The sequence below is a fragment of the Globicephala melas genome, chromosome 12 (genome assembly GCF_963455315.2).
Source record: "Globicephala melas chromosome 12, mGloMel1.2, whole genome shotgun sequence".
Classification (NCBI taxonomy): Eukaryota; Metazoa; Chordata; class Mammalia; order Artiodactyla; family Delphinidae; genus Globicephala; species Globicephala melas.
In genome coordinates this window covers 12053444-12079526 of record NC_083325.1, presented here as the reverse complement: position 1 = coordinate 12079526, position 26083 = coordinate 12053444, and the positions used below count along the sequence as shown (strand labels likewise).

The 26083-nt window shown below is 41.1% G+C and overlaps 2 protein-coding genes across 4 annotated transcripts in view; one reads left to right on the top strand and one right to left on the bottom strand.

Annotated features, from left to right (window-relative positions):
- The window catches only part of ZC3H6 (zinc finger CCCH-type containing 6), a 58674-nt gene extending 53046 nt beyond the window's left edge, over positions 1 to 5628 (bottom strand). Inside the window, exon 1 of the mRNA XM_030837370.2 lies at positions 5209 to 5628. Within this exon, the coding sequence (XP_030693230.1) occupies positions 5209 to 5240 (32 nt within the window). The 5' untranslated portion in view covers positions 5241 to 5628. The remainder of the gene's footprint in view (positions 1 to 5208) is intronic.
- Positions 5629 to 13874: 8246 nt separating this feature from the next.
- Positions 13875 to 26083, top strand: part of ZC3H8 (zinc finger CCCH-type containing 8) — a 37534-nt gene continuing 25325 nt past the window's right edge. For 2 of the 3 annotated variants that reach the window (XM_060309463.2, XM_060309462.2), the window contains exons 1-2: positions 13875 to 14065; positions 17218 to 17314. In XM_060309463.2, coding sequence (XP_060165446.1) covers positions 13902 to 14065; positions 17218 to 17314 — 261 coding nt within the window. In that variant the 5' untranslated portion in view covers positions 13875 to 13901. The remainder of the gene's footprint in view (positions 14066 to 17217; positions 17315 to 26083) is intronic. The other variant, XM_060309464.2, reaches the window with a different exon arrangement.

Here is a 26083-nt window from a genome sequence, read left to right as displayed (position 1 = left end):
GAAAAAAATGGTGTGTGTGTGTATATATATATATATGTAATATATATATAAAGTCAAATATGTAGGTATTTCTAACTTAGATGCGTTATTCTATTTCATTTTCATTTGCTTGCACAAAACATAATTTTAAAACAGACTCCTATGTACTCCAAGGGTGTAGAAAAGAAATCAACCCACAACCTCCTTTATAGGCCAAAGAGTAGAGGTTATAAAGAACTTAACCCCACACACAAGTACCAGTGAGCTAACATTTTATTGTCAGCTGCAAGTATTCAAGGAAAATCCAAGCAAAGAGGTAACGGTTCTTCTGACCTCTTACGAATTTTCAATGAATTCCCTTAACAGTTTGAAACTTGTGTTTTCTATAGTTAAAAATTTGTAGATTTAAGTTAATTTAATTGATTTCATAATCCCTTTTAAAATAATGTGAAAAAAGTAATATTCTTTATAAATTCGATTTTAATGTTTTAAGATTTAGAAAAACCCTTTGTCATATAAGATGAATTTATAATGAACTACAATGAAATTGCCTGTGATCAATACCTCAAAAAAAAAAAAAAAAACTTTTAAGTGTCCCAAATCCAACCCAGCATCTGCTATCAGATTTCCTATCTTTATGACAAAATGGAGGCAACATAAAGAGTACTGAAACCGAATGCCGTAAGACACAGATTGTGCTTCTCAGCTGCTTAGCCACCTTGGTCAAGTTATTTACCCTCTAAATCTATTTCCGAAACTATAAAATGAAGACATTAATATCTGTTCTTTCTATATGGACCAAATGAATTCAAGTACATTAATTATAAACAGCAACATATGTATAATATTGAGTATCATGAATTCTAAATCTAGGTTCTTTATTTTTGTACCACTTTTATAAACAGATTGTTATTTTTATGTGGTTTTACGTTATAATTTTAATGATAATTAACTTAGGACACCTTAAAAACTCGTTTTACGCGACTAAATTGGCATTCTGATATACATATACATCCTCATGTGATGAAGATGTCTATTCTACCATAAAAGTGTGGGCTCTGGAGTCATTATTTGAGCTCCCACTGATTTACTCTGTGAATTTTGGAAATTTACCAATCTCTCCTTTACTGGAGTCAATGCCTTCCCTCACTAGGCAATTAGTTAATTTATTTATTTAATTTATTCTTCCAGTTTCATTGAGATATAATTGACATACAGCACTGTGTAAGTTTAAGGGGTACAGCATAATGATTTGACTGGTTGTTTGTAAAACCAGACATTGTGTAGGAAATCAAAGTGAACTCTGATGTAAGAAAAGGCATCTGCAACTTTTTAAATGAAAATTATTGACTTCTTAAAGTAGGAAGGGAGATTGGAAGTAATCTAGTTCAACTACCTTATTTCACAAATAAGAAAAATAATCATGAAAAAGAAGAGAGCATTAACCAAGCTAGAGGAAAAACTAGGATCACAACCAAGGTTTCATTCAGAAAACGGAGCTCTCTTAAATATACCACATTTCAATCCCAAACAATTCAAGAAGTAAAGGCTAGAATTTACTGGATTACTTCCCCATGCAAACTTAATGAAGAGTTAAAACTAACACTGCAGGTAGGAGTTTGCATTCTGGATTCTTACCTAGGCTCTATCTGTGGGATCTCAGAGAAATTACTGAACATTGCAATACGATATTACCTCATGGGATTAATGTGCAAATCAAAGGAAAGCCCTGTTACAAATGGAAAGTGTAATCATCTTCTTCACCCTCACCTCTTCATACTCTCCCGTGTAAGGTTTCAATCACTATGTGGGGGAGGGAAAAGAAGGGGAGGGAAAGGAAGGGGAAATATAAACTACTACAATTCTGACTAGCTGGAGTTTTGGTGATCTCGGTTTACATGAGGAAGGAAAGCGGGGAGAGGAGGGAAAGAAGGTGGGAAGGTTGTTCATCATGGGCAAAGAATAACTTCCTCCCAAAGGAAAGTATTACCCATACCTCCTATCAGTTAGACTCTGAGAATCACAAGCTCTCATACTGATCATGTTAAAATTATCCTTTTCCCCAGTGTAGGCCCTTAAAACTTTTGACCTTTAGCATATTTCAAAAAATATGTAACAATTACCTGGGCATATATTTATCTTTCCTTCTCAACTGTACTTGTGTCCAGAGCAGGGCCTCATACTATTTAGCCTTTAAGAGTTATCTGTGAGTTGTTTTAATTAGGTCAACATCCAGCTGAAATATAAAGCTAGGTGGCTGGAGCTGTGCCTAAGAGAACTGGCTGAAAGGGAAGAACTGAATGCAAAGAGAGACAAGACCTTTATCTCCCTTTGACTTGCTCCAACTCCTTCTCCACCTCTATTAATTCTAAAGATCTATGCATAAGTCCTCTTCTAACAGTCTACATAGTCACAAGTTCATTTATAGGTATTTTTATATTAATAACACTTTATAAAAATACAATGTTTTCACTCCAGGCATGAAAATATTTAAAGGAAAGTACAAATGGGTATTTTTTTTTAAGTTAACTAATTTGGCAAACAAATCTTATGCAAAATGTTCACCATATAAAACACGTACAAGAAAACAATTTTTTAAAAGAAAAAATTGTTCATTCTGTGAATTTCCATTTACATGTAGAATCTCATTCTCATGTAAACCATCATAGTAATATTTTAATTTGTATAATTATAGCAGTTGTAAATAAAAATCATAGATTTAACTTTTTTCCTGTATCTTTTTTTCCAATATCTTAATTTTCAAAAATGACAAAAAAAGAATATCCTTGAGACAATGCCAAGCTCCAAATACCAGAATTCATATATCTTCTCCATTTAACTCATGGAAAGTTTTATCACAGTATAAAGTAACTATAGTATGAAAGCACAGAATATTTTGGGATTCCACAGATTCGTCCATTTTTTCCCAAATTTCTTAAAAATTACCCAGGGAGCCCATTAAAAATACAGATTACCACAATCCTCCCCTAGAGATTTCTTTTCCCCCCTAGAGATTTTGATTCAGTTGCTCTGGACAGGACAAAAATCTTTATTCCGCAAAGTGATTCTGATGATTAGCTAATATTGACCTAGTATAGTGGTTCTCAATTTGATACATGTTAGAATTACCTGAGGAGCTTTAAAAAATCTTAAAGCTCAGACCAATGGAAACGATTTCAACATTTTTTAAAAACCTCCCCAGAGAAGGTTGAGAACCACTGATCCTGTAGAAGTCGAAAAATTCTTATACAACCCTCTTAACAATTAAGAAACTAAGCCTGCTCAAGTTCACAAAGCTAAGTAGTAGCAAAGCTGGAGCCAGAACCACTTCTCCTGAATCCTAGTTCACTTTGTTTTTAGATATAGTTGTTTTGTTTTTCATGTAGGTTGACTTAAAAAAGTGTGAAAAAGATAAACCTTCTTGCCTCAGAATAATACTGCCACTTAACAAATGGATAAATTAAAACAGAGCTAATCTTTGTGCTTCAGAAATCACCAAATAGTTTTCTTACTCCTAATATAAAACAAAAAAAGACTAAATACACTACTGCTTAATCCCTACTTCCTATCGCCAAGCTGGTTATATATCTTACAAAGAATTATTTAAATTTTTATTTTTAATGTCTAATTCAGTATTTTAAAATTTCAAATTCTTTTTAAAGTCCAGCATCACAGTTCCTTACTAGAAAATTAATTCGATATCTGAATTTGGCAACATGGTTGCTTCCTTAAGTAGAATACATAATTCTACATATTGAAGTTTCTCTGTGAACTAACAGAGAACAGATTTCCTTCTTTCACACAAAAGAATGAATTTTAGGCTGCATTAGCAAAACCCCATCATTGGTTTGTCCACAGATACTCAGAGTGGGAAACTTCGCAGGTTATTAGTTAACCCATTCCAAGAATTTTCTCATTTTAATAAGGATAATGTAAAATAATCATGAAAAATGTGTCAAGTGCAAGCTTACATACCCATAATTTTTTTTAAGAGCATTTTTGACTTTCTAAAAATTACGACACGTTTAACTAACTTGCCTTCTGGCCGTCTACATTTATTATTACGGTACCAAGGTTGTTAAAATAACATTTTTGTCCCTCTCAAAGTTGCCAGATATTTCGATATTTCAAATTTCAGTAATGTTTGTGATTTCTGCTTTTGGATTTAAAAAAAAAAAAAGAAAAAGTGTTTGGTATACTTTACCAAAGCAGGTCACATTACTTCACAGGTAAAACTTCAGCAATTTGTATACAGCCTAGAGTACAATGTATACTTCTGATTAATGCTATTCACAAGGGAGTAACTGCCGGGTTCTGGACCTTTTAAATATTCTAAATAAGAATCAGATGCAATGGATTTTGTTCCAGCAATTTTAATGAATGAAAGCCCACCCTTTCTCTTCTAACGATTAAGATGGATATCGATATGAATTCAAAACCTAACCGAAACTTAAGGATGCTACTTGCGCTATTTAAAATAGTAAATACCCGCAAACCGTTAAACGGAACGAAGAATGGGCCTCTTAAGCCATAGTAAAGATAAAAAATCAGAATCTCAGTTAAATGTTCAAATGATACATCACAGCATTTAGAAAATCGGGCTAGACTGGACAATCCATGGAGTTTTTACTTTAGGAGAGATCTGTGCTACACTCAGGTTTGCAAAGTCTAACTATTTTGTGTTAACATTTGAAACTTGCCATTTCAAATTGCGAGGGGTAAGCCTGTACAGATACACGGCCTTTAGGAGCTGCTTAAAATTTTCCTAGAAAAAGACCGAAAAACCACACATGTTTATTTTTAGGAGTGTACTAGGGTAGTAGTCAAATAAATCACCAGTTATTGACAATTCTTGGCGGGTCCTCGTCGGACGGGGACGCCGGGCCCCGCACCGGGAACCGCTTCCTCCGAGCGCGGGCTGGACCGCAGCCCCGAGCCGGCGCGCGGGAACCGCCCGGCGCCGCCGAGCCCGCCCGGGGGCGGGGGGCTCGCACGTGCGGCCGGGGGCGGGGCCGGCCGGGAAGGACCCCGCGCGGGGAGGCGGGCGCGGCCGGGCCGGCCTCCCCGCGGCCGCGGGCCCGGGCTCTCCATCCGGGCGCACGTCATGGGACGGACGGAGCCACACAGAGACGTCTAAGTCATGCAGGAGGCGCGCGGCCCCGGCCCGCTCCCGCCGCCCCAGACCCCTCCTCTCAGCCGACAGAAAGACAGACAAGAAGGGTTCCCGACCTGTCGTGCCCTGCATGTTCAGAGTCTGTCATGTTTGGTCAAGAACGGGGCGGGGCTGGAGGGCAGGTCTGCGAGGCCGGCGGCGGCGGGGCGCGGGGAGGATCCCTGCGCCGCCTGCGGGTACCTGCTCCCGGCCGCCGCCGGGAGGTGACGAAGTGGTAAAAACTCACGGTTACTAGTGAGCGACACAGACACAGACTTTCCAGTCTATTAACAACCACGCCAGAGAGGTGGGGCTCTAACTGCAAACACTGGGCCACGGCCCCGCGCTGCCGGCGCTGCCGCTTTAGTCTCTATTCGCCGCCGGTGGCTGAGGCTTGGGAGCGGGCGGGCGGCGCGCAGCGACGCGGGGATTTGGACAGTGGCCGTAACGGTGATTTCTCCTCACCAACATGGCGGCACCCGCGACAGGCGACTCGGTAAAATGGCGCCTGCCGCAACACCTAGCCCGGGACTAAAGGGCAGGAGAGATTCCTCCGCGTGCCGCGGCCCTTGCCCAGCCCGCCGGGGCCGAGCGCGGCGCCCATTGGAGGAGACGCCCCGTCAATCACCTCCGGGGGCGAGCTCTCACGCTTCCCCTGCGAAGCGGCGGAGGAGGCAGTCTCTGATGGCGATGCCGGGCGGCGCTTGTAGTTCAGGGGGTGGGGGTGGCGTCCCGCGGGACCTGCAGTCCTTCCGCGCCTCCGGGGCCGGTCCGCGCCGGTCCGAGGTTTTCCCTGCGAGACGCCGCCTCCCAGTGATGGGGAGTTTCAGACGTGCCCTAACAAACGGGCCCTTAAAGCCAGCGGTTGTGAGCCCGGGTGGGGTAATAACTCGCGGCTGCTGGGTCGTCATTTATTCTTTTTTTTGAGTCGTCATTAAAAAACAAAAAACCTTGGTTGCTTAAATAATGGGTAAATGTACTTTCTCGTTCAAGGTTGTAGCGAATGTCTCTTTTTGTAATGTTTAATACTCAGAATCACGTTGTGAGGAAAACTTGGCATGTAACTTTTTCTGTTATTTAATACTAAATTTACCTACCCGGTTATTAATAATGACAGAAAAATCGTTAAAAGAATCATAGGTTTTGAATGATTTCATAAAAACGTTGATATGCAAAATACATACGAATATTTTATAAATAAAAACAACTAGCTATTACATTTCTTTGCACTTATGAACGTGATCTTCAGAGAAAGAATTTTTAATGACAACATTCTGGCCTGTAGTGTGCTACCTTAGTTTTGAAGGAAGGTCCTTGTTTTTTATTAACGTGATGGATTGATTAATCCTCTCAAATATCTGACTTCCTTTGAGTAAATGTGTTTTGCTGATGCATAAGTGCAGTGCATTTAGAAGCAAATGCAATTAGATTAAATTTTCAATTAAAAAATGTGGTTATGTGTATTGAAAAAAAATCGCACTTCTTTCTTTTTTTCTAAGTTGAATGCAGCCGTTGACAGGAGATGTACACTGATGGATAATTCTGGAGGCACCTGCCACGTTTGGACATAATACATTTCTAGGAAACTTTCAAAAGCAGCTATATGAGCGTTTGGAGTTGCATTAGAATCTCTACTTTGTCTCTTGTAGCTGTGTTACTTAGATCTTACTGTAGCTAATTAGGAGAGACATTTCTTTGCAGTTTTCCGAGGACGTTTGAGGTAAACAGTTGCTGTTCCTTCTTTGCACTTAAGTTTTTCCTCTCCCCTGTATCTGGGGGCATCAGGATCTCTTTCGAACTTTAGGGTCTTTGGTTTACTGTGGTGTGGAACAATGAATACAGTTCTCCCTAGATGAAAAGCCTCCTTCCTAACCCTGATGCACACCACTTAATAGGGCATCAGGCCCTGGTCTTTTCTTTTCCCTTGGGTAGCTGAAAGGGAGTGACAATGTGGGTGGTATGGAGGGCGGGGGGTGGTGCTCCTTTGAAGCTCTGTGTTTCGAATCTAAAAGTGCTCAGAGATGTTAGATAAAATATATTTAAGTTGAGGGCTAATCCAAGCTCAGCATTCCTCACCTTTAACTGCCTAAATTAAGAAGGCATGCATTCATCACAGATTAAAAGAGATCATTAGTTTTCAACCTCGTAAATGTTACCTAACATTGAAAGATGGACCATAAGAACTGCAGAACTCTCTGTGCATAACAACTCCAGGGAAACCTCTGCCCCAAGAGATAGCTATATTCTAGCATGACTTCTAGCAGCATAAGACCAGACCCTTAGGAGGACTCCCACCTCCCATTAAAACGCCCGTCTGAGAAAGCTCAATGCTGCCAGGAGAATTACTGTTTGTTCTCGCCAACACCTGACACAGGCCCCTGCCCCCTGTACTTTTGTTTCTCCTCCAATTCAGGACTGTCTTTCTCAAGGACCTAAAAGCCATTCCTTTGAAATGTAATCATCAGGAAGATAAGAGCCTGTCTCCCAGTCTCTGGCGGGGGGTGGGGTGGGGTGGGCTTTACAAATAAATACCTGTTTTAATCACATTCTTCGGAAATTTTCCAAAGAAAAACAAGCACCTGCATATTAGCCCAGGCTTTGCAAAAGTGCTTTCAAAATGTTGCCTCCAAATGAGTTTAAGATACTGACACAGATGGCAGGCTCCATCTCCAGAAAAGACGGCGGTGGTCCCTTCTCTAGTTCATGCTCTCTGATAGCCTCAGATGGAAAAGGTCAGGATTGGTCCATAATACACTTCAGGTGTCTGTCTCAGACATAGAATTCGGAGGTCAATGAGTCATATCAGGGGAATTCCCTGGCTGTGCAGTGGTTAGGACTCCCAGCTTTCACTGCTAAGAGTGAGGGTTCAATCCCTGGTTGGGAGACTAAGATTCCCAAGGTCCACAGTGCAGGAAAAAAAAAAAAAAAAGTCATCAGAACTTCCTTAAGCCTGTTTCTTAAATACTTGACTCCAAATTCTTTATTATTCTTCCCCAAAGATAATGAACTCAGAGGCAGCTCTCAGCAGTTGTGAAAGCATTTTCTGATGCAAAAAACAAAAAAACAATAGTCTTTATTTTAGGATATCACTTATGTACACCTGCAGTAGAAATGTGGGTTGGTTGGTTGGTTGGTTTTTTCCAGTAGTAGGAATGGTATGTGCTGAGCTCTATATATCCCTGACCCTCACCTTTTAATCTTAGAAGTATTGATTCACTGATTTGTTTATTCAGCAAGGATTTATTGATCATGTCAGTATGCTTTAGATATTGTGCTATTTTCTGAGCACAGAGTTGTGGATAAACTACTTGGGATGTCTGTTTTCATGGAGCTTAGCGTCTAATAATTTGCACTTGTGAAGTTTGCATTTATCAAGATACTAATTGGGGTCACGGGTGCTTACTCAGTTAAAATTGAACTTGACTGCATATAATGAAAACTCAGCTATATGGCTTAACTAAAAACAGGTTTTGAGTTTCTTTAATACCAATATATCTGGAGGTAGGAGTCCAAGACTGATGCAAGTGCTCACAGAAGTCATTATAAACACAGGCTCCTGTTGGCTTCTTGCTCTGAAATTCATAGCCCAAAGCTTTCATCCTTAACTTCTAGCTCAACTATCATGTGTTCTAGGGCATGGTCTATATAATATCTATTCTTTAAAATGTATTGATGTTTTATGTACATGATTAATTTTTATAAATACTCCATGCATGCTTAAGAAAATATAAATTCTCTCAAATGTTCGTGATTCTGTTTCAAAAAAGTTTATTTTTTATTTTCTCCTCTCGTGAACCTCCCAAGCTGCCCCCATCACAAGCCCAAGACACCCACCATGGACAACATTTCAAAGTAGCAACTCCTCCCGCAAACTCCACCATTACCCTTGGATCCCCAGTGGTTTCTCACAATTTTCTGTTTCTTGTTACTTTGTTAATATTTTACTCTATTTGCTTTAGTGTACTACTAGTTATCTATATTTCCCTCTATCCATCCATCAATCCATCTAATTTTTTGACACATTTACTTGTTTTTTCTGTGGCTGATTTAAAATTTTTCTCTACTTTTCTGCAGTTTCACTATGATGTGTCTAGGTGTGAATTTCATTTAATTATTTTGCTGGGTATTTGTTGAGTGTCTTGATGTGTGGATTGGTATGTTTCATCAATTCTGGAAAATCATAGCATTTTCTCTTCAAACATTTCCTCTGCCTTGTTCTCTTTCTCTTCTTGTGATTAAAGTTAATTATATTTAGACATTTTGAGTTATTATTGCTATTTCTAATAGTCCCTTTCATAGATTCTTTTTTTAAAGGTGGGGAGGTCTCTCTGCATAGTTTCTTCTGACTTGTCTTCCAGTTCACTAATTTCCTCTTCCACCCTGTCTAGTTTTCTATTAAAGAGTGTCTTATTAATCAAGGTTCAGTCAGAGAAGCAGAATCACTAAGAGATAGATAGATTTACAGGCAGTTGGTCTTATGCAATTGTGGGAACTGTTTAAAATAATCTCTGTAGAGTTTTTGTCTGAGTCTAGAACTTAAGATCTTCAAGGCAAGGGTTCAGGAAGGGAAGTTGGATGTAAAGAAGGAGAGTAGAAATGAACTGGAATCCTTAAGGACAAACTAGAACCTGTATTAGTCTCTCACCACATCCAACTTTTATGATGTGGGTGCTTTGAAGGAGAATCTTGTGCCTTTTACCATGGAGCTAAACATACCTTGCCCAGAATTTGGAGAAGCTAAAGGAAGATCTGTGACAAGGTGTGTCAGCTGAAGGTCTGATTGTTGCCCCATTTCAGCAAGGTGAACTAGCAGATAAATGATTATGTGCATGTGTTGCACCAGCATCTGTCACCCCTGCAGTAACTTCCTGAGTATAAAAACAATATGACTGCTGTTTCACTTCCACCTTCCAAATTTTGTGCAAAAATCTCTCTGATAGCCCATTCTAACTGGAAACATGCAAGGATAGGAATCCTGTAAAACGTAGAGCAGCCCAGCCGAGATGACACACTAGAAAACCACCAAGTACACACTTTTCAACTAGGCACCCATATGTACCACTTTAACTCATACTTAACTTCCATCCAGAATAAAAACAATAGCAAAGTCATGCCTTTGCCTATTATGATGCAGCTACACAATGTTTAGCCAAAAACATGTTAACCCTTTCCCCTAAAAAGGATAAAAACTCTCTTTTCCATCTTTGGGTGATGTTTATTCTTCTAGTTTTTCCTTTAGCTCAGTCACACTCCTTTCATATCAAATATTTGAGTAATGAGATATAAAGTTAACTACTATTAATATATCATGTGTTAGTAGGAGAATGGGAGGGGGAAGATTTCATATATTATATAAAATATACATATTTATGTTTCACACACATGTATGTGTACACATACACATCAAATTGAGGATGAAATATTCATAACCACTACAATCATTTTTGCTACTGGCCATTTGGGAATTAATCTACCACAAACATGTACAGCTTTTGATAGTCTTTATCTGAAAAGTCTAGTATCTGATGCCTTTGCAGGTCAGTTTTTCTTGCTTGATGATTTTGCTGTGCTTTTTGTTTGTTTGTTTGTTTTTTTCTTTAGCGGTACGCGGGCCTCTCACTGTTGTAGCCTCTCCCGTTATGGAGCACGGGCTCCGGACGCGCAGGCTCAGCGGCCATGGCTCACGGGCCCAGCCACTCCGTGGCACGTGGGATCTTCCCGGACCGGGGCACGAACCCGTGTCCCCTGCATCGGCAGGCGGACTCTCAACCACTGCGCCACCAGGGAAGCCCCTGTACTTTTTTTTTTTTTTAACCTATCACTTTAATTTCCTTTGGTTGCCTGGTTATCTTTTGCTGTATGCTGGACGTTTTATGTGAAAAAGTATGTATGGTAATAATTTTTTTTTTTTAACTTGGGATCTTAGCTCCCCGACTGGGGATGGAACCCACACCCCCTGCAGTGGAAGCATGGAGTCTCAACCGCTGGACTGCCAAGAAGTCCTATAATTTGAGTTTGGAAATACAGCACTTTCCTCCAATGAAAGGATACTAAAGGTAGCTTAATTCAATTTTCCTCTTAATTTTTAGTAATGATTCATGTACAAAAGAAGGTGACTGCCAATAATAGAAACAACAGGGGAAAGTACAACTTCTCTGGGGAAGATGTCTGGCTTCAAAGAACTTCCGTTGTCTTATCTGTGAAGTGGACCCTGATTCCTGCCAGGAGTCAAACAGTCCTTCACTAAGAGAAGCAAGTCAGGCTCTCTATCATTGGTCCAACCTACCTTGTGAGGGTTTTTTCCCATGATTCCCTTATACTGGCATTACATTAAGCAAAACTAAATAATTCCCCATTTTTCAAACTGTACTTTATTTTCCTGCCTTGATACATTTCTCTCCACGTGTGATGCCCATTTAACTTCATCTCTTCTAATGGAAATTACCTCAAGACCAAGCTCAAATATATCCCTTTTAAGAAGCCTTCCCAACCAATGTGCTTTTTTCTCTTCTGAATCCTCTTGGCACTTAGTACCCATCCTTTTTTCCCCCAACTAACCCTAGGCATCTTCATTTCAGAAAAGCCCCCTATCAACTGTATTTTTTTTTTTTTTTCGGTACGTGGGCCTCTCACTGTTGTGGCCTCTCCCGTTGCGGAGCACAGGCTCCGGACGCGCAAGCTCAGCGGCCATGGCTCACAGGCCTAGCCGCTCCGAGGCATGTGGGATCTTCCCGGACCGGGGCACGAACTCGTGTCCCCTGCATCGGCAGGCGGACTCTCAACCACTGCGCCACCAGGGGAGCCCCTATCAACTGTTTTTTAATAGACTTTGTTTAGAGCAGTTTTAGGTTTATACAAAAATTGAGAAGTACAAAGTTTCCTTGCCCCCCCAAAACACAGTTTCCCCTGTTATTTACATCTTATGTTAGTTTGGTATATTTGTTACAATTGTTGAACCAATATTGATACATTAACATCCACAGTTTACATTGGATTCACTCTGTGTTGTACATTCTATGGGTTTTGACAAATACATAGTAACACGTGTCCCTCATTACTGTATACAGAATAGTTTCATTGCTCTAAAAATCTGCTGTGCTCTACCTATTCGTTCCTCCTTCCCTACCCTAGCCCCAACCCAACACTTGGCGACTGCTGATTCCAAATAATTGACAAAAAATTCTGGAACTAACAAGCAATTAAAGCAAGGTTAATATACAAAAGTCAATTGCCTTCCTACATACTAGCCATGAACAACTGAAATGTGAACTTCAAATCATTTACATTAGCACCAAACAAAAAAAACCCTCACGCGTAAAGCTAACAAAATATGTACATCATCTATATGAGGAAAACTACAGACCTCTGATGAAAGAAAATCTAAATAAATTGATATTGCTTCATTGAATTTTAAAAGCAAACTCTCCACTCAGTGAGAATCAGTGACTGGCAGAGCAGAGGGGCAACCACTCATTACAGCCCTTTATTGGCTTGGGCTGGCTACACAGGACCCACCTCAAATCAGAGATTTAGAAATGCCTTCCTTCACAATGATGGTTAACAAAAAAAATCCCCCAAACAAAGGTAGCCCTGCAGGTGTGCAGCTTCCAGTGAAGAGCCCAGGGCTGTCACCCCTGTTAGTTGTAGCAGGGAAAGAGGCGCCAAGATAAAATACAAACAAGCGTTTCGTATATAAGTCCTAAATATTGCCTGGAACGTACTCATACTAAAATGTAAAAAAGTTATTTGTAGCTTAGCCAAAATTCAAATGTAACTGTGTCTCCTGTATTTCTATTTGTGATATCTGGCAACCCTACTCCAAGGCCTCATTGTGGCAGAGACTTAGAACGAGGAAAAACAAGTATCTTAGGTGTATTCTGTGGTTGACATTTTTCAAAGCCTTTCAACTCTTTTCTCTCAGGATCTTACTACAAGTCTGAGAGGAAAGTGGAACAAGCATTTCTATTCTCATTAACCAGATGGGAAAAAAACCCAGACACACCTCCACCCACCCAAAAAAAAAAAAAAAAAAAACAAAAACCACACAGTAAAAAAACAAAACAGGGAACAAGAAATGGAGGGACGCCTACCCAGGTCAGGAACACAGCTGGCTCTGATCATTCTTAAGCCCACCTGTTGAATTAGCCCAGGTTCAACCTTGGAATCACCTAGGGAACTGCCCCAAACCCACTGATACCCGGACCCCACTCCTAAAGTCTGGGCGTCTTTTAAAAACATTTTACCTATCTACTTATTTATTAATTTAAATCAAAAAAAAATTTTTTTTAACCTTTGGACCCTCTCCACCCATTTCTCTTAGCACGTGGTACTTTCAGTGGACTTTTCGGCCTTAAAGTCATCTTTATTTTAATTTCATTAGATTGTAAAGAGTCTGCAAGTCGCAAAATCAGTCCACCGCTCTCGTTACTCATCTGAAAATGTGGGAGGTAATAGTGTATTTCTTAGAGGGCTGTTGTTAAGATTAGGTGAGCGAAAATGTGAAATGATTCCTGGTACAAAGTGAGCGCTCAAATAAACGTCAGCTACCATGCCTTAGAAACACTGTGACTTCGATCGAAGAGTTTTCACTAAAGGTAAATAAAGGAGGACTACGTTTTAAAATTCTACTAAATACTTGAGATAACGTGTCGAGAAGCGTAAACGCAAACGGCCAGGAGGACGGCGCCTGCGCAGGGCCGCGGGGGAGGGGGCGAGAGCGGGCGTGCGCAGAGCCGGGGACGGAAAAGCGCATGAACGGGGCGTCCTGCCCATGGTGCGCGGCGTCCTTCTAGTGGTGTGCGGCGCCCTCCTCACGCCGTACCTGTTTCTCGGTAGCTGTCGGGCTCTGACGAGAATGATGGATTTTGAGAATCTTTTCTCCAAACCCCCCAACCCGGCTCTCGGCAAGAAGCCCGCCACGGACTCTGACCAAAGGTGACCCCCGGTCTTTTTCATGCTTTGAACGCAGGGGATGCAGTTAGGTTCCGCCCCTTTGTTCCTTCGGGAGGCCGCGCTGGCAGGGCCGCCAGGTCCCGCGGGGAGCGCGTCGGGCCGGCCGGGCCGGTGCGACGGCCGGGCGCCCACAGGTCGTTCCGGGGCAGGGGTTAGAAGCCGGGAATGGGGCCCGGTTCATAGGCCGCCGGGGCCAGCGGTGCCGGGAGCCTGGGCCTGGGGGAGCGGTCCAGACGGCGAGGGAGGCCCGGGATGCTCCCCTTTCTCTGCGACCCGGCCCCTCCGGCCGGGTGGGAACCCGCCTGCGGCCCCATAGCGCTTTGCCCTTGCAGGCAGTCAGCTCCTAGGGGACAGAGATCATTTGTCATTCTCACTGCACGTGCTAGGCCCTTTTGGGTAGAAAAGACTGTGCGGTGAAGGATAGAGTCTCCTGATTTACATCGGAAGATCCTAAAGACCATAATAGAGCAGCGAACTCCACTGGGATATACTGTTTCCTTTAGGTTGAAAAAGGCGTTGAGACTGCCACGGAGAAAATGGAAGCAGGTTAGGGAGGTAAGAGAGGATGGGATGGTAGGGAGGAGGTAGATCTTTTAAGTAAGGGAGGTAAGGAAAGCCTCACTAATAACATCATTAATATTTGAGTAGGGACCTGAAGGAGGTGAGAGAGGTTGATTCTCTAGTGGGAAGAGTATTCCATATAAAGGTCCTGAGGTGGAGTGAGCTAGATGTGATGGGGTGTTGGGAGCGAAGTAGCCAGAAAGACAACTGGTGTGGAGTAAGAATAGTGGGACTGGTAAAGGGGAACTCGAGAGGTATTGGGATGGGGGGCGGAGGGGGAGGCAGCTTGTGTAGGGACTTCTAGGTGCCGTAGTAAGGACTCTGGCTCCTACCCTGAGTGAGGTGAGAGGTCTTGGAGGGTTTTTAGCCGAGAGTGACATATTAGCAGGACCATCTCGTTATGGGGAGAGTAGAACGGAGGGGGGGCCAGAGTAGCTTGGATCGTAGTTTTAGCAACAAGAAGTGGTCAGGTAAGGATATATTTGGAAGATAAACTATTTCCTCAGAGATTGGATGGGCGGTCTGAGAGAGGAGTTAAGGTCAACTTCAGGGTTTTTGGTTTGTATCATTAGAAGGTTGGAGTTGCTGTTTAAGATTGCAGGAGGATTAGATCAAGAGTTCAGTTTTGGGGAGTTCCCTGGTGGTCCAGTGGTTAGGACTCGGCGCTTTCACTGCCGTGGCGCAGGTTCAATCCCTGGTCTGGGAACTAAGATCCCGCAAGCCGTGCAGCGCGGCCAAAAAAAAAGAAATAAAGTTCAGTTTGGGATATTTTAAGATTTTGTCTAGTAGATATCCAGGTACATATTTTGAATAGGAAGTTGGCTCTGCCTGCCTGGACTCAAATCTCAGCTCCACCATTTGCTAGATTTGAGGCAGGTTACATAAGCCTTCCGTATTCCGTTTTCTTATCTGTAAAATGGGCTTTTAAACCATAGTATATATGTCATAGGCTGTTGTGATGTGTGTAATGTGCATGGAGCAGCGCCTGGCACAGAGTAAGTGTAATGCAAGAGTCAGCTGCTGCTGTAATTGCTGCTGTGGTCATTATTGCTCTGCCTAAGGAGAGGTTGCTTCCTACTCCGTAAGATGATTCATTACCGAAAACTAGAACAGTGAAACTCCACAGCATTTCGTTTATTGGCTCTTGTAACGATGGCCTCTGTAGAAGGCGCACACCTTGGTCTCTCATCTGATGGACGTGACTGAAGCTCTGACTAGGGACAGATCGGCGTCGTAAACTGTTGGATTGGATGAGGCTGTGAAGCCTGAGCTCCTCCTGTAACTTTGAAAGAAGCACAAAACCACTCTTCACATTCCAGTGCTAGCAGTGCCTTTCGCAACATGTTCTTTTGAGAACATACACATTGCCTAGTCCTTGCCTTTATCTGGCGTGCAACTCAGATCTTAAGCTTTTATCTCTTGATCACTACTTGCTGAGATACAGTTGTCTTCAGACTTCTGTGTCTATAGCATCAACCATTATTTAGATTTACCTGTACATTTTATTGGCTTCTTTGTTTCTTTTATTTCCCATCTTCATCTTTCTTAGGTTATTTTTAGTTTTGCTGGAATAACCTCAAGTAGTCATCTCAGATGGTATCTATGCATGCTCAGCTTCTCAGTCCTAATGACCCTGACAACAACTTTTCTTTTTCATCTTCCCACTTGAATATAAGTTTAGTTCTCTCTGGACCTCGGAAGGCACCCTGCATTCTACCTGAAATACTCTTCTCCCTGACATTCCTCTTTGTTTTTAATTCTTACATATCTTTTTTTTTTTTTTTTTTTTTTGCGGTACGCGGGCCTCTCACTGCTGTGGCCTCTCCCGCCGAGGCTCCGGACGTGCAGGCTCAGCGGCCATGGCTCACTGGCCCAGCCGCTCTGCGGCATGTGGGATAGCGCATGGGCTTCAGTAGTTGTGGCTCGCAGGCTCTAGAGTGCAGGTTCAGTAGTTGTGGCGCACGGGCTTAGTTGCTCCGCGGCATGTGGGATCTTCCCGGACCGGGGCACGAACCCGTGTCCCCTGCATCAGCAGGTGGAGTCTCAACCACTGCGCCACCAGGGAAGCCCTTACATATCTTTTAGGTTAGGAAAACTTCTGGCCCCCAAATCTAGGTTAAGTGTTCCTCATGTATGCACTGATACTTAGCACACCATACGGAAATTGCTTTCTTTTTTTCTCCCAAGTAGATAGAAAGTTCTTAGAAGGCAGGAACAAGGTCTTTTTCATTGTTGTATTCCAGGATTTAAGGTCCAGAGCCTGGTGTGCGGTGGATACTCAGTATTTGTTGAATGAATGGATGATTTGTATAGCTGCTAATAGTTGAACATTAAGGTTATGTAATATAAAGTTTCAGCTTTGCGGTTTACTCATAAATATGTGTTGACATTTACTACTCATCATTGAGTAGTAATGATGGAATGTTTCTCTGGAATATTTGGGGTAGATTTTGAATTTGGAATTTCTTTGAGGGCAAGTTGAAGGTAAACCAAAGCAGTGAATTTTAATGTTGTGGTATGAAGCCTTTTCATGTTGAAAAACCCGTCTGTGTTATTTGATATTTTTGCTGCAGAATCGATGGTGGAATAGATGATACAGAAGTTGAAGAAACACAAGAAGAGAAAATAAAATGGAAAGTAAAACTGAAGTGTGAGCAAATTTCCAAAAAAGTAAGATTAAGTTGGTGTATTGAAAAAACAGACAGAAATGGCTGTGAGAAGTTGATTAGGGATCCTATTTGTCTCCTTTTAGTCAGCATTTGAGACCAGGTTACTTATATCAAAGGAAACCTTGTTATACTTAAAAAAAAAATTAATCATTTAAGAACTTTGTTGTTTAACATGAACTGTTTCTAGTGCATTGTCTGTATTTTGGTTTCCCCTATCTTTGAAATGGTTGTTAACGGTTTCAAAATCTTCTTTCTTTTCAAATTAGATTAAAAATTTTGATTTGCTGAACTTAACTAACCGTAGTGATTTATAGCTTGAAGCTTGTATTCAGTTGCTAGGACTGCCATAACAAAGTACCTCATACTGGGTGATTTAAACAACAGAAATTTATCGTCTTGTGTTTCTTGAGGCTAGAAGTCCAAGAGCAAGCTGTCGGGAGGGTTGGTTCCTTCTGACAGCTGTGAGGAAGAATCTGTTCCGTGCCTCTGCCCTAGCTTCTGGTTGGTTTGCTGGCAGTCTTTGGTCTTCCCTGGCTTGGCTTCCAGAAGCATCATCTTGATCTTTACCTTCATGTTTGAAGGGCGTTCTCCCTGTGTGAATACGTCTGTGTCTACATTTCCCACTTTTATAAGGACACCAGCCATATTGGATTAAAGCCCACCCTAATGACCTCATCTTAACTAATTATACATATAATGGCCCTATTTCCAAATGAGGTCACATTCTAAGGTACTAGGGGTTAGGACTTCAACATAAGAATTTGGGGAGGACACAGTCAACCCACAGCAACGCCAATATCTGCATCTTTCTTGCTTTTTCTCTTTTTGAACTTTTTTAATTGTGAATTTTAACGCACTGCAAAAGAATGGGTTCAAATTGACAATGAGACTCACAAGACACACATGGGCTTTCATATGATATTCTTATACTCAGCTTTATAAAAGGATACAGGACAGAAAATCCAGCAGGTACAGCATCTTCATCTCCTTAGGAAGTGTCTCAGCTACCCAAGTACATAACTTCTTTTGCCCTTTGGGGCATATATGGCTGCTGTGGACGAGAGCTGTGGTGGACACCAAGAAACTGCAGTTTGGGTTTCCCACACCTTTTTTATGCTATTTTAGTCATGTAGGTCCCAGTCTTTCATGCCCACTTAAAGTTCCTCAGTCCATGTATAACCCCATACAGGAGATAGACAGGTACAACCTTCTACGATTATCTTGAGGAGTTTCCCAGAAACAATACTGTGAGAAGATGGATGCCTAGATTATTTCTAAGTAGGCTTGCTCCAGGCCAGGCTCTTTACTTATGAGTGTGTAAAACATAAATGTATAGTATCACAGCTAATTAGAAAGAGAACACCCAAGTAGACACTGTGCAAGTCAAGAAAGCTTTACCCACAGTGCCTCTGATGCCTCCTTTTTCAGTTGTATTCCCTTTTCTCCTCCTGGAGATAACTACTGTCCGAACTTGTGTACTAATCACTTCCTCATTCTTTACAGTTTTACTACTAATGCTGTCACGCCTCAGAATGCAGTTTTCTCTTGCCTGTTTTTGCACTTTATAGAAATAGAACAGTGTTGTATGTGCTCTTTGCTGTCTTATTTTTCTCAATGTTATGTTTATAAGAGTCATAATATACACGATATATACATGTAGTATATACATAGTATACACAAGTGGCGTATACTGATTTGTTCATTTTCTTAGCGGCATAGCATTCCATTATTTGAATATACTAGGTTCTGGTGTTGGTAGACATTTGGTCTCATGTCCAGTTTTGGGGGTTATGGGTAATGCTGCTACGTCTCTCACTTGTACCCTGCTGCACATCTACTCTACATTTACCTAGGAGTGGAACCGCGGGGTCTTAGAGTACAAGCATCTTTCCCTTTACCATGATGCCAAACTGTATTCCAGAGTGGTTCTACTGATGTTTATTCCCAAAGGCAGTGTATGAGAGGCTGTATTTCTACTGCTGCTCACTTGATATTTGTTACCTTTCTTATTTTCTGCCATCTGGTGAGATATCTTCATTGTCATTTAGTTTGCATTTTCTTTTTTTAAAAAATTTATTTAATTTATTTATTTGTGGCTGCATTGGGTCTTCATTGCTGCACGTGGGCTTTCTCTAGTTGCAGTGAGCAGGGGGTACTCTTCGTTGTGGTGTGCGGGCTTCTCATTGTGGTGGCTTCTCTTATTGCAGAGCACTGGCTCTAGGCGCATGGGCTTCAGTAGTTGTGGCTCGCAGGCTCTAGAGTGCAGGTTCAGTAGTTGTGGCGCACGGGCTTAGTTGCTCCGCGGCATGTGGGATCTTCCCGGACCAGGGCTCGAACCCATGTCCCCTGCATTGGCAGGTGGATTCTTAACCACTGTGCCACCAGGGAAGCCCAGTTTGCATTTTCTTGATTACTGTTGAGCATCTTTTCATGTTTGTCCAACTTGGATTTGCCTTTTTTGTGGGCCACTTTAAGTCTTTTTTTAATTTTTTTCTTTATTCCGGATGTAGGGGATGTTTTCCCCTTCTTTGTGGATTATGTGTTGCAAGTATCTGCTCATTTTGCGGCTTTCTTTCCAGTCAATGGCAGTTTTTGATAAAAGTTTTATAATTTTAATGTATTCAAATTTATTAATCTGTCCCTTTATAGTTAATGTTTTATATGTTTTATTTAAATATCCTGAGGTAATAGAAATATTTCCCTACAGTGTCTTCTAGAAGTTTTGTTGTTTTTCTTTCCCATTTATGTTTATAATCACCCAGAATTGATTTTTATGTATACTGTGAGGTAGAGGGGACAAATTTCATTTTACTTTTTTTTCATTATCATACCCGATTGTTCCAGAACCATTCATTGGGGGGAAAGAACTGTCTTTTCTCCCATGAGTCTGCAGTGTCATTGGTGTCAAAAATCAAGTGTTTGTGTTCTGATGGGTCTGTTTCTGGACTCTCTCTTCTCATCTGCCCGTTTATATGTCTGTCCCTTCCCCCAAGACCTCACTGTGTTGATTATTACAGTTTTATTATAATAAGTTTGGATATCAGATAAGCAAGTCCTCTCACGTTGTTTTTCTTCTTTAACTGTCTCAGCTCTTCTTAGCCCTTAGCACTGCCATATAAACTTTAGAAAGAGTTTGTCAAGTTCCACAACAAATCCTGTTGGGATTTTCACTTTGGAATGCATTGACTCTTTAGGTCATTTGGGAGAGAATTGACATCTTTAGAATATTGGATTGTCCAGTCTTTAACTCCTCTTTAATTTATCTCAGCAGTGTTTTATAATTTACTTTGTAGATGTCTTCCATCTTATATACCTTTTGTTAGATGTATTGCTAGGTGTCTGATGAGACTATTGTGAATTACATCCTTTCCTTTTTTTTTAAGCACCATTTTCTAACTTGTTTTCTCACTTAGCTGGCATACATTGTTAGATAGGAATGCATGGAATTAAACTTTTGAGTTCTTGTAACATTTCTGAAAATATCTTGACTTTATTCTCATAGCTGACAGGTAATTTGGCTGAAATAGAATTCGGCTTGAGCTTATTGCCCCATTTTCTTCTACTGTCCAGTGTTGCTAGCGTGAAGTCTTGGCAGTCTCATTCTAGTTACTTTGTTAAGTATCCTGTTCTCCCTGGAAGCTTTTAGAGTCTTCTCTTGGTGGTGTTAGAGACTGAATCTTTTTTCATTCATTGTGCTTAAGTGTTTGGTGAGACTGTTTACTCATACCCTTCATGTACAAGGAATATCTTCTATTTTTATTCTCTTTGCCTTTTTTCTTTATATTCTAAGACATTTCCTCTATTTCTATTTATCTTCATTTTGTAAATCATAATTATCAAGAGTTCTTCCTTGTTCTGTTGTTATAGCTTTCTAGCATTTTTAAAAAATATACCATCTTGGGGTTTCCCTGGTGGCGCAGTGGTTGACAGTCCGCCTGCCGATGCAGGGGACGCGGGTTCGTGCCCCGGTCCGGGAGGATCCCACATGCCGCAGAGCGGCTGGGCCCGTGAGACATGGCCGCTGAGCCTGCGCGTCCGGAGCCTGTGCTCCGCAGCGGGAGAGGCCACAGCAGTGAGAGGCCCGCGTACCGCAAAAAATATATATATACCATCCTGATATCTTTGTTTATTTATTTAAAAATTTTTGTGCTCTTTTCTTTTCCTTGAATTGTATTTGCTTCTTCTGGATCAGGTTTTCTCTTTCTCCTGCTTTTTTGTTTTATTCTCTAGATCAGGAGTCAGTAAATGTTTTCTGTAAAAGATAGGCTTTGCAAGCCAAAAGCAAAATTGAGGGTAGAATGTAGCTACTGATATAACAAGTGGGAGAAAACAAATTTCCACAGTATTTTTATTGACAGAATTTAACATATAATAATTGAGTTTTTTGTTGTGCAGGTTTACTAGTGAGAATGAGGGGATTCTTCTTTTGGGGTAATAATTTGTTTAACTGGAGTTCAAAGTTAGTGTTCCCTATCAAAATTGATTGCAAAGATTCATCTGTTAGTGCTGATCTGTAATTAGACTCTATACATTTCATCTTTAAAGGTGTTTTTTTTACTGCTGGTACTGCAGAAAACTCTTTTATCAGTTCACCAGCATGATTGTTACTGAGTATATTCATTGCTTGGAAGGCATTTTAAAAACTTTATTAGATTTTTCTCTTGAGATTTGTCTTTTAGCCTGTCATTACATTGCAGATTAATTACTTCCAATTGAAGGTTAGGTGATAACTCCTCAGTTGCACAGTTAAATGGATTTTGAAATAGCGATTTCGTCTGCATATACATTAAAATCTGAAAAACACTGCTGGAACTGTAGTTTGAGCCTGGAAGATAAATCTACTGCAAATTTGCGTGAGAATGGAGCTCTTGCTTCTTGTTGTAACTTTGGACAGCACAGTGATATGAGCGATGTCAGTAACATCTGTCAACTCATCAAGAGCCAAGGAAAACCACCTGATATCATTTGTCTTATTTTTTTAGTTGTCAGAGCTTCTCCCAGTTCCCTCACGGCTTTGAGAAACTGTTGTTGCCAAAAGGCCAGTTTTCTTAAACAACTTTTTCTCTGGACAGTTCTTCAATTGCTGCAATCAAACATGATTTAATTAACTCACCATCAGCTTTCTTTGGCTAACAACTGAGCCACTCAGAAACTTACTTTGATTGCAGCCTCATTTTCATTTTTGATTCTTGTGAGGAAATAATTTTGTGATGAGATATTTTGCTTATATTTTCTAATTTTTCTCACCGTGGCTTTCCTGTGAGTTGGGATTATTGTGATGAATGCTTAATATTGTCAACATATATTGTGTTCCTTCAGCACTGCTGTAGTATCATTGTGTAATAACCGTAATGCTTTGCCACCTAATTTGACAGTAAAATAATCCACACTTTACTGTGTCTTAAATGCATGGCATTCAAAGTCTGCTTTTCATGTTTTGACATGGTGGGTGTGCACTAGTAATGAAACAAAAAAGTATCATGACTTGGTGATATGTGACGTATTCAACATGCTGTCAAGTTATAACGGTCAGGGTTTCCCTGTTGGCGCAGTGGTTGGGGGTCCACCTGCCGATGCGTGGGGCGTGGGTTCGTGCCCTGGTCTGGGGGGTCCCACGTGCCGCGGAGCGGCTGGGCCCGTGAGCCATGGCCGCTGAGCCTGCGCGTCCGGAGCCTGTGCTCCACAACAGGAGAGGCCACAACAGTGAGAGAGGCCCGCGTACCGCAAAAAAAAAAAAAAAAAAAAAAAAAAAGTTATACTGTCAAAAATTCATGGTATGCTGAGCATGAGTGTAAAGTGATGAGAGAGCCACAGCCACACCTACGGTCTCTTCTGCTTCTGCTCAGCTCTCAAAGCAGCCAGTGTAATACGTAAATGAGTGAGCATGGCTGTGTTCTGATAAAACTTTATGGATGCTGAAATTAGAATTCTATATAATTCCCGTGTCATGAAATGTTATTTCATTTTTTTTCCCCCAACCATTTAAAAAATGTAAAGACCATTCTTAGCTTGCTGACTATTACAAAAACAGGTAGCAGGGTAGATTTGGTCCTTGGTTATATTTTAATGACCACTGCTCTAGATTTCATCATTAGCTTTTGTTTTTCTTCATGTCTCTTGATTTAAGAAAGGCCTGGAGAGCTGATGGAAGTTCTTTGCTGGTCTGTAGGTAGGTCTGTGTCTCCATAGGCCTTTCTTCTAAATGGAAAGCCTGATGGGGCATTCGGTACGTGAGTGGGCCGTGTGCATCTCTAGGTGTCCAGCAGCATAGTAGTTCTTAACCTTCTTTGTGCCATGCACCCCCTTTGGCAGTCTGGTGAAGCCCATGGGCCCCTTATGATAATATTTTTAAGTGTATAAAATATGTTGGATTACAATGGAAATTGATCTTATTGAAACACAGTTATCAAAATATTAAAGAACAAATGGGGTAAGAGTAATATGCTCTTTATAAATGCACTAAATAGTAAGATCCAGCGTTAGGTCTAACTATTGTAATTTTGACATAGTGATGAACATAAAAGATATTTTGAGGTCTGCAATAACGATAATATATGAAAGTGCCTGTGATTTCTAGTGGTGACAGTCGCAGCTGCTGCTAATACTACTGTGGTTTGTTGCTGTAGTTCAAAGCAGAAGAAAATGCCAAACGTCAATTTAGAGGTTGATGAAAATAATGTGTGATTTTTATTACTATCCAAGTTCATTGAATTCTATCCATAGACCCTTGGCCAGAGGCAGGGCGGGGTGGGGCCATCTCTGGACAGCAGGTTAAGAACCCTGATATAGAGTGAGTGGATAGAGTGTTTTTCTCGTGGGAGTTGCTCACAAATGTCAGAATATGGAGGAATTCACTCTGGGGTCTTAGTACCCATACAAGAAGACTTGGCTTTTATCAGACATTTTAATACATTTCTTTAGCGAATAGCTCTCTTTTTGCCCAGGGTAAATTTTTTTTTTAATAAATTTAAAAAATTTATTTATTTATGGCTGCATTGGGTCTTTGTTGCTGCGTGCGGGCTTTCTCTAGTTGCGGCGAGAGGGGGCTACTCTTCGTGGCGGTGCATGGGCTTCTCATTGCGGTGGCTTCTAGTTGCGGAGCATGGGCTCTAGGCATGCGGGTTCAGTAGTTGTGGCACCTGGGCTCAGTAGTTGTGGCTCACGGGCTCTAGAGTGCAGGCTCAGTAGTTGTGGCACACGGGCTTAGTTGCTCCGGGCATGTGGGATCTTCCCGGACCAGGGCTCGAACCCGTGTCCCCTGCATCGGCAGGCGGTTTCTTAACCACTGTGCCACCAGGGAAGTCCCCAGCCCAGGGTAAATTTTTGTTTGATTGTATTCTGCGTTGGGGGTGGGTGGGCAGAGATAATTTGTTACAATAGCTTTGTTTGTTTTTATGTAGAATTTTAAGTCATTCTCATTTATAGCCCTATTTCTCACACTGCACCCTAAGCCCAACCTCCAAATTATAACTTGCTTTTTGTTTGTCAAAAATTTGCCAGGAATTTGTTGAACTTTTCTTAATTCCTAATGAGTGTACTTCATTCCCTGTCTCCTATACACACACTATTGTAGGACTATTAATTTTTATATTTCTATACTTTTATTTCTGGGGAATTTCAGGAGGCCATACGAGTTCTATATACCATCCTGAATCAAATGCAAGAAAATCTTTTACTTAAAAAAGAAGAAAAATACTTTATGTAGACTCCTTTATAAAACATAAAAAAGTTGTAATATCGTGTTCTTATACTTTCCAAATTATATAGAGAACAACAGACATCGAAGCAATGAGTTTATAGTTAGCTGCATGAAGAAAAGTATTTAAGCAATCATTTGTATATTGTGTATTTCGGTGCCCTCTGAAAAGAATCATATCAATTAGGAATACTTCTCTATAGTAAAACAACATAGTTGATGATTGTCCTCGTTTTATAATGTTGCCAAGTCATCTCATCTCTTCGTTTAATACAAATAAGTCAGTTTTGTTACTACTTGTAGTAAAAGGGGTCTGCTTCAGTACTGCAGGCCCCCACATCTTGTGCGGGGGAGGGGGAACACATAATCACCCATTTGGATCCTTGTAATATTTTGATTCAGATGCACTGAATAGAATCTCATGTTTGATTGAGCTAAACTTATTGTGAACTGTTGCATATTGAATGATTTTTTGGTTCTCCCTGTGCCTACTAAATAAAATTAAAGGCCAAAACCAAGGTAAACATAATAATTATCACAGGAGTCACCCAACGTTTTCATAAAGGACCAGATAAGTGCATCTTTTTGACTTTGTGAGCCATATCGTCTCTGTCACAGCTAAGCAGCCATAGATTAATGAATGAATGAGCGTGACTGTTCCAGCAAAACGTTATTTATAAAAGCAGGAGGCCAGGCCTAACCCCTAACCCAAAGCTGTTTACAAGTTGGTATGTTGGAAAAGGGTGCTCTTTTCTTGAGGACTCAGAGATGAGAAACTTGGAGGCTTGAAGATTGGATTGGTTGGTAGTCTTGTCTGGTGTAATGAAAATAAGATGTACAGTGAAGCCCTTGTCAGGTTAGGCAACCTTCTCAGCTTGTTCGGATTCTTCAAGCAGGGGGCAAATTCATTTTCTAGGCCATAGTCAACCCTCCAGTGGTACAACTTCTAGCTTGGAAGTTAAACATCAAAGGTAAACCATTAAACTGGACCACCTAGTATATTTTGTGATTCTCCTTTGCTGCTTTCCTCAGTTATGTGAGGGTAGATGAGACCAGGCCCAAAAGCTCTGGAGC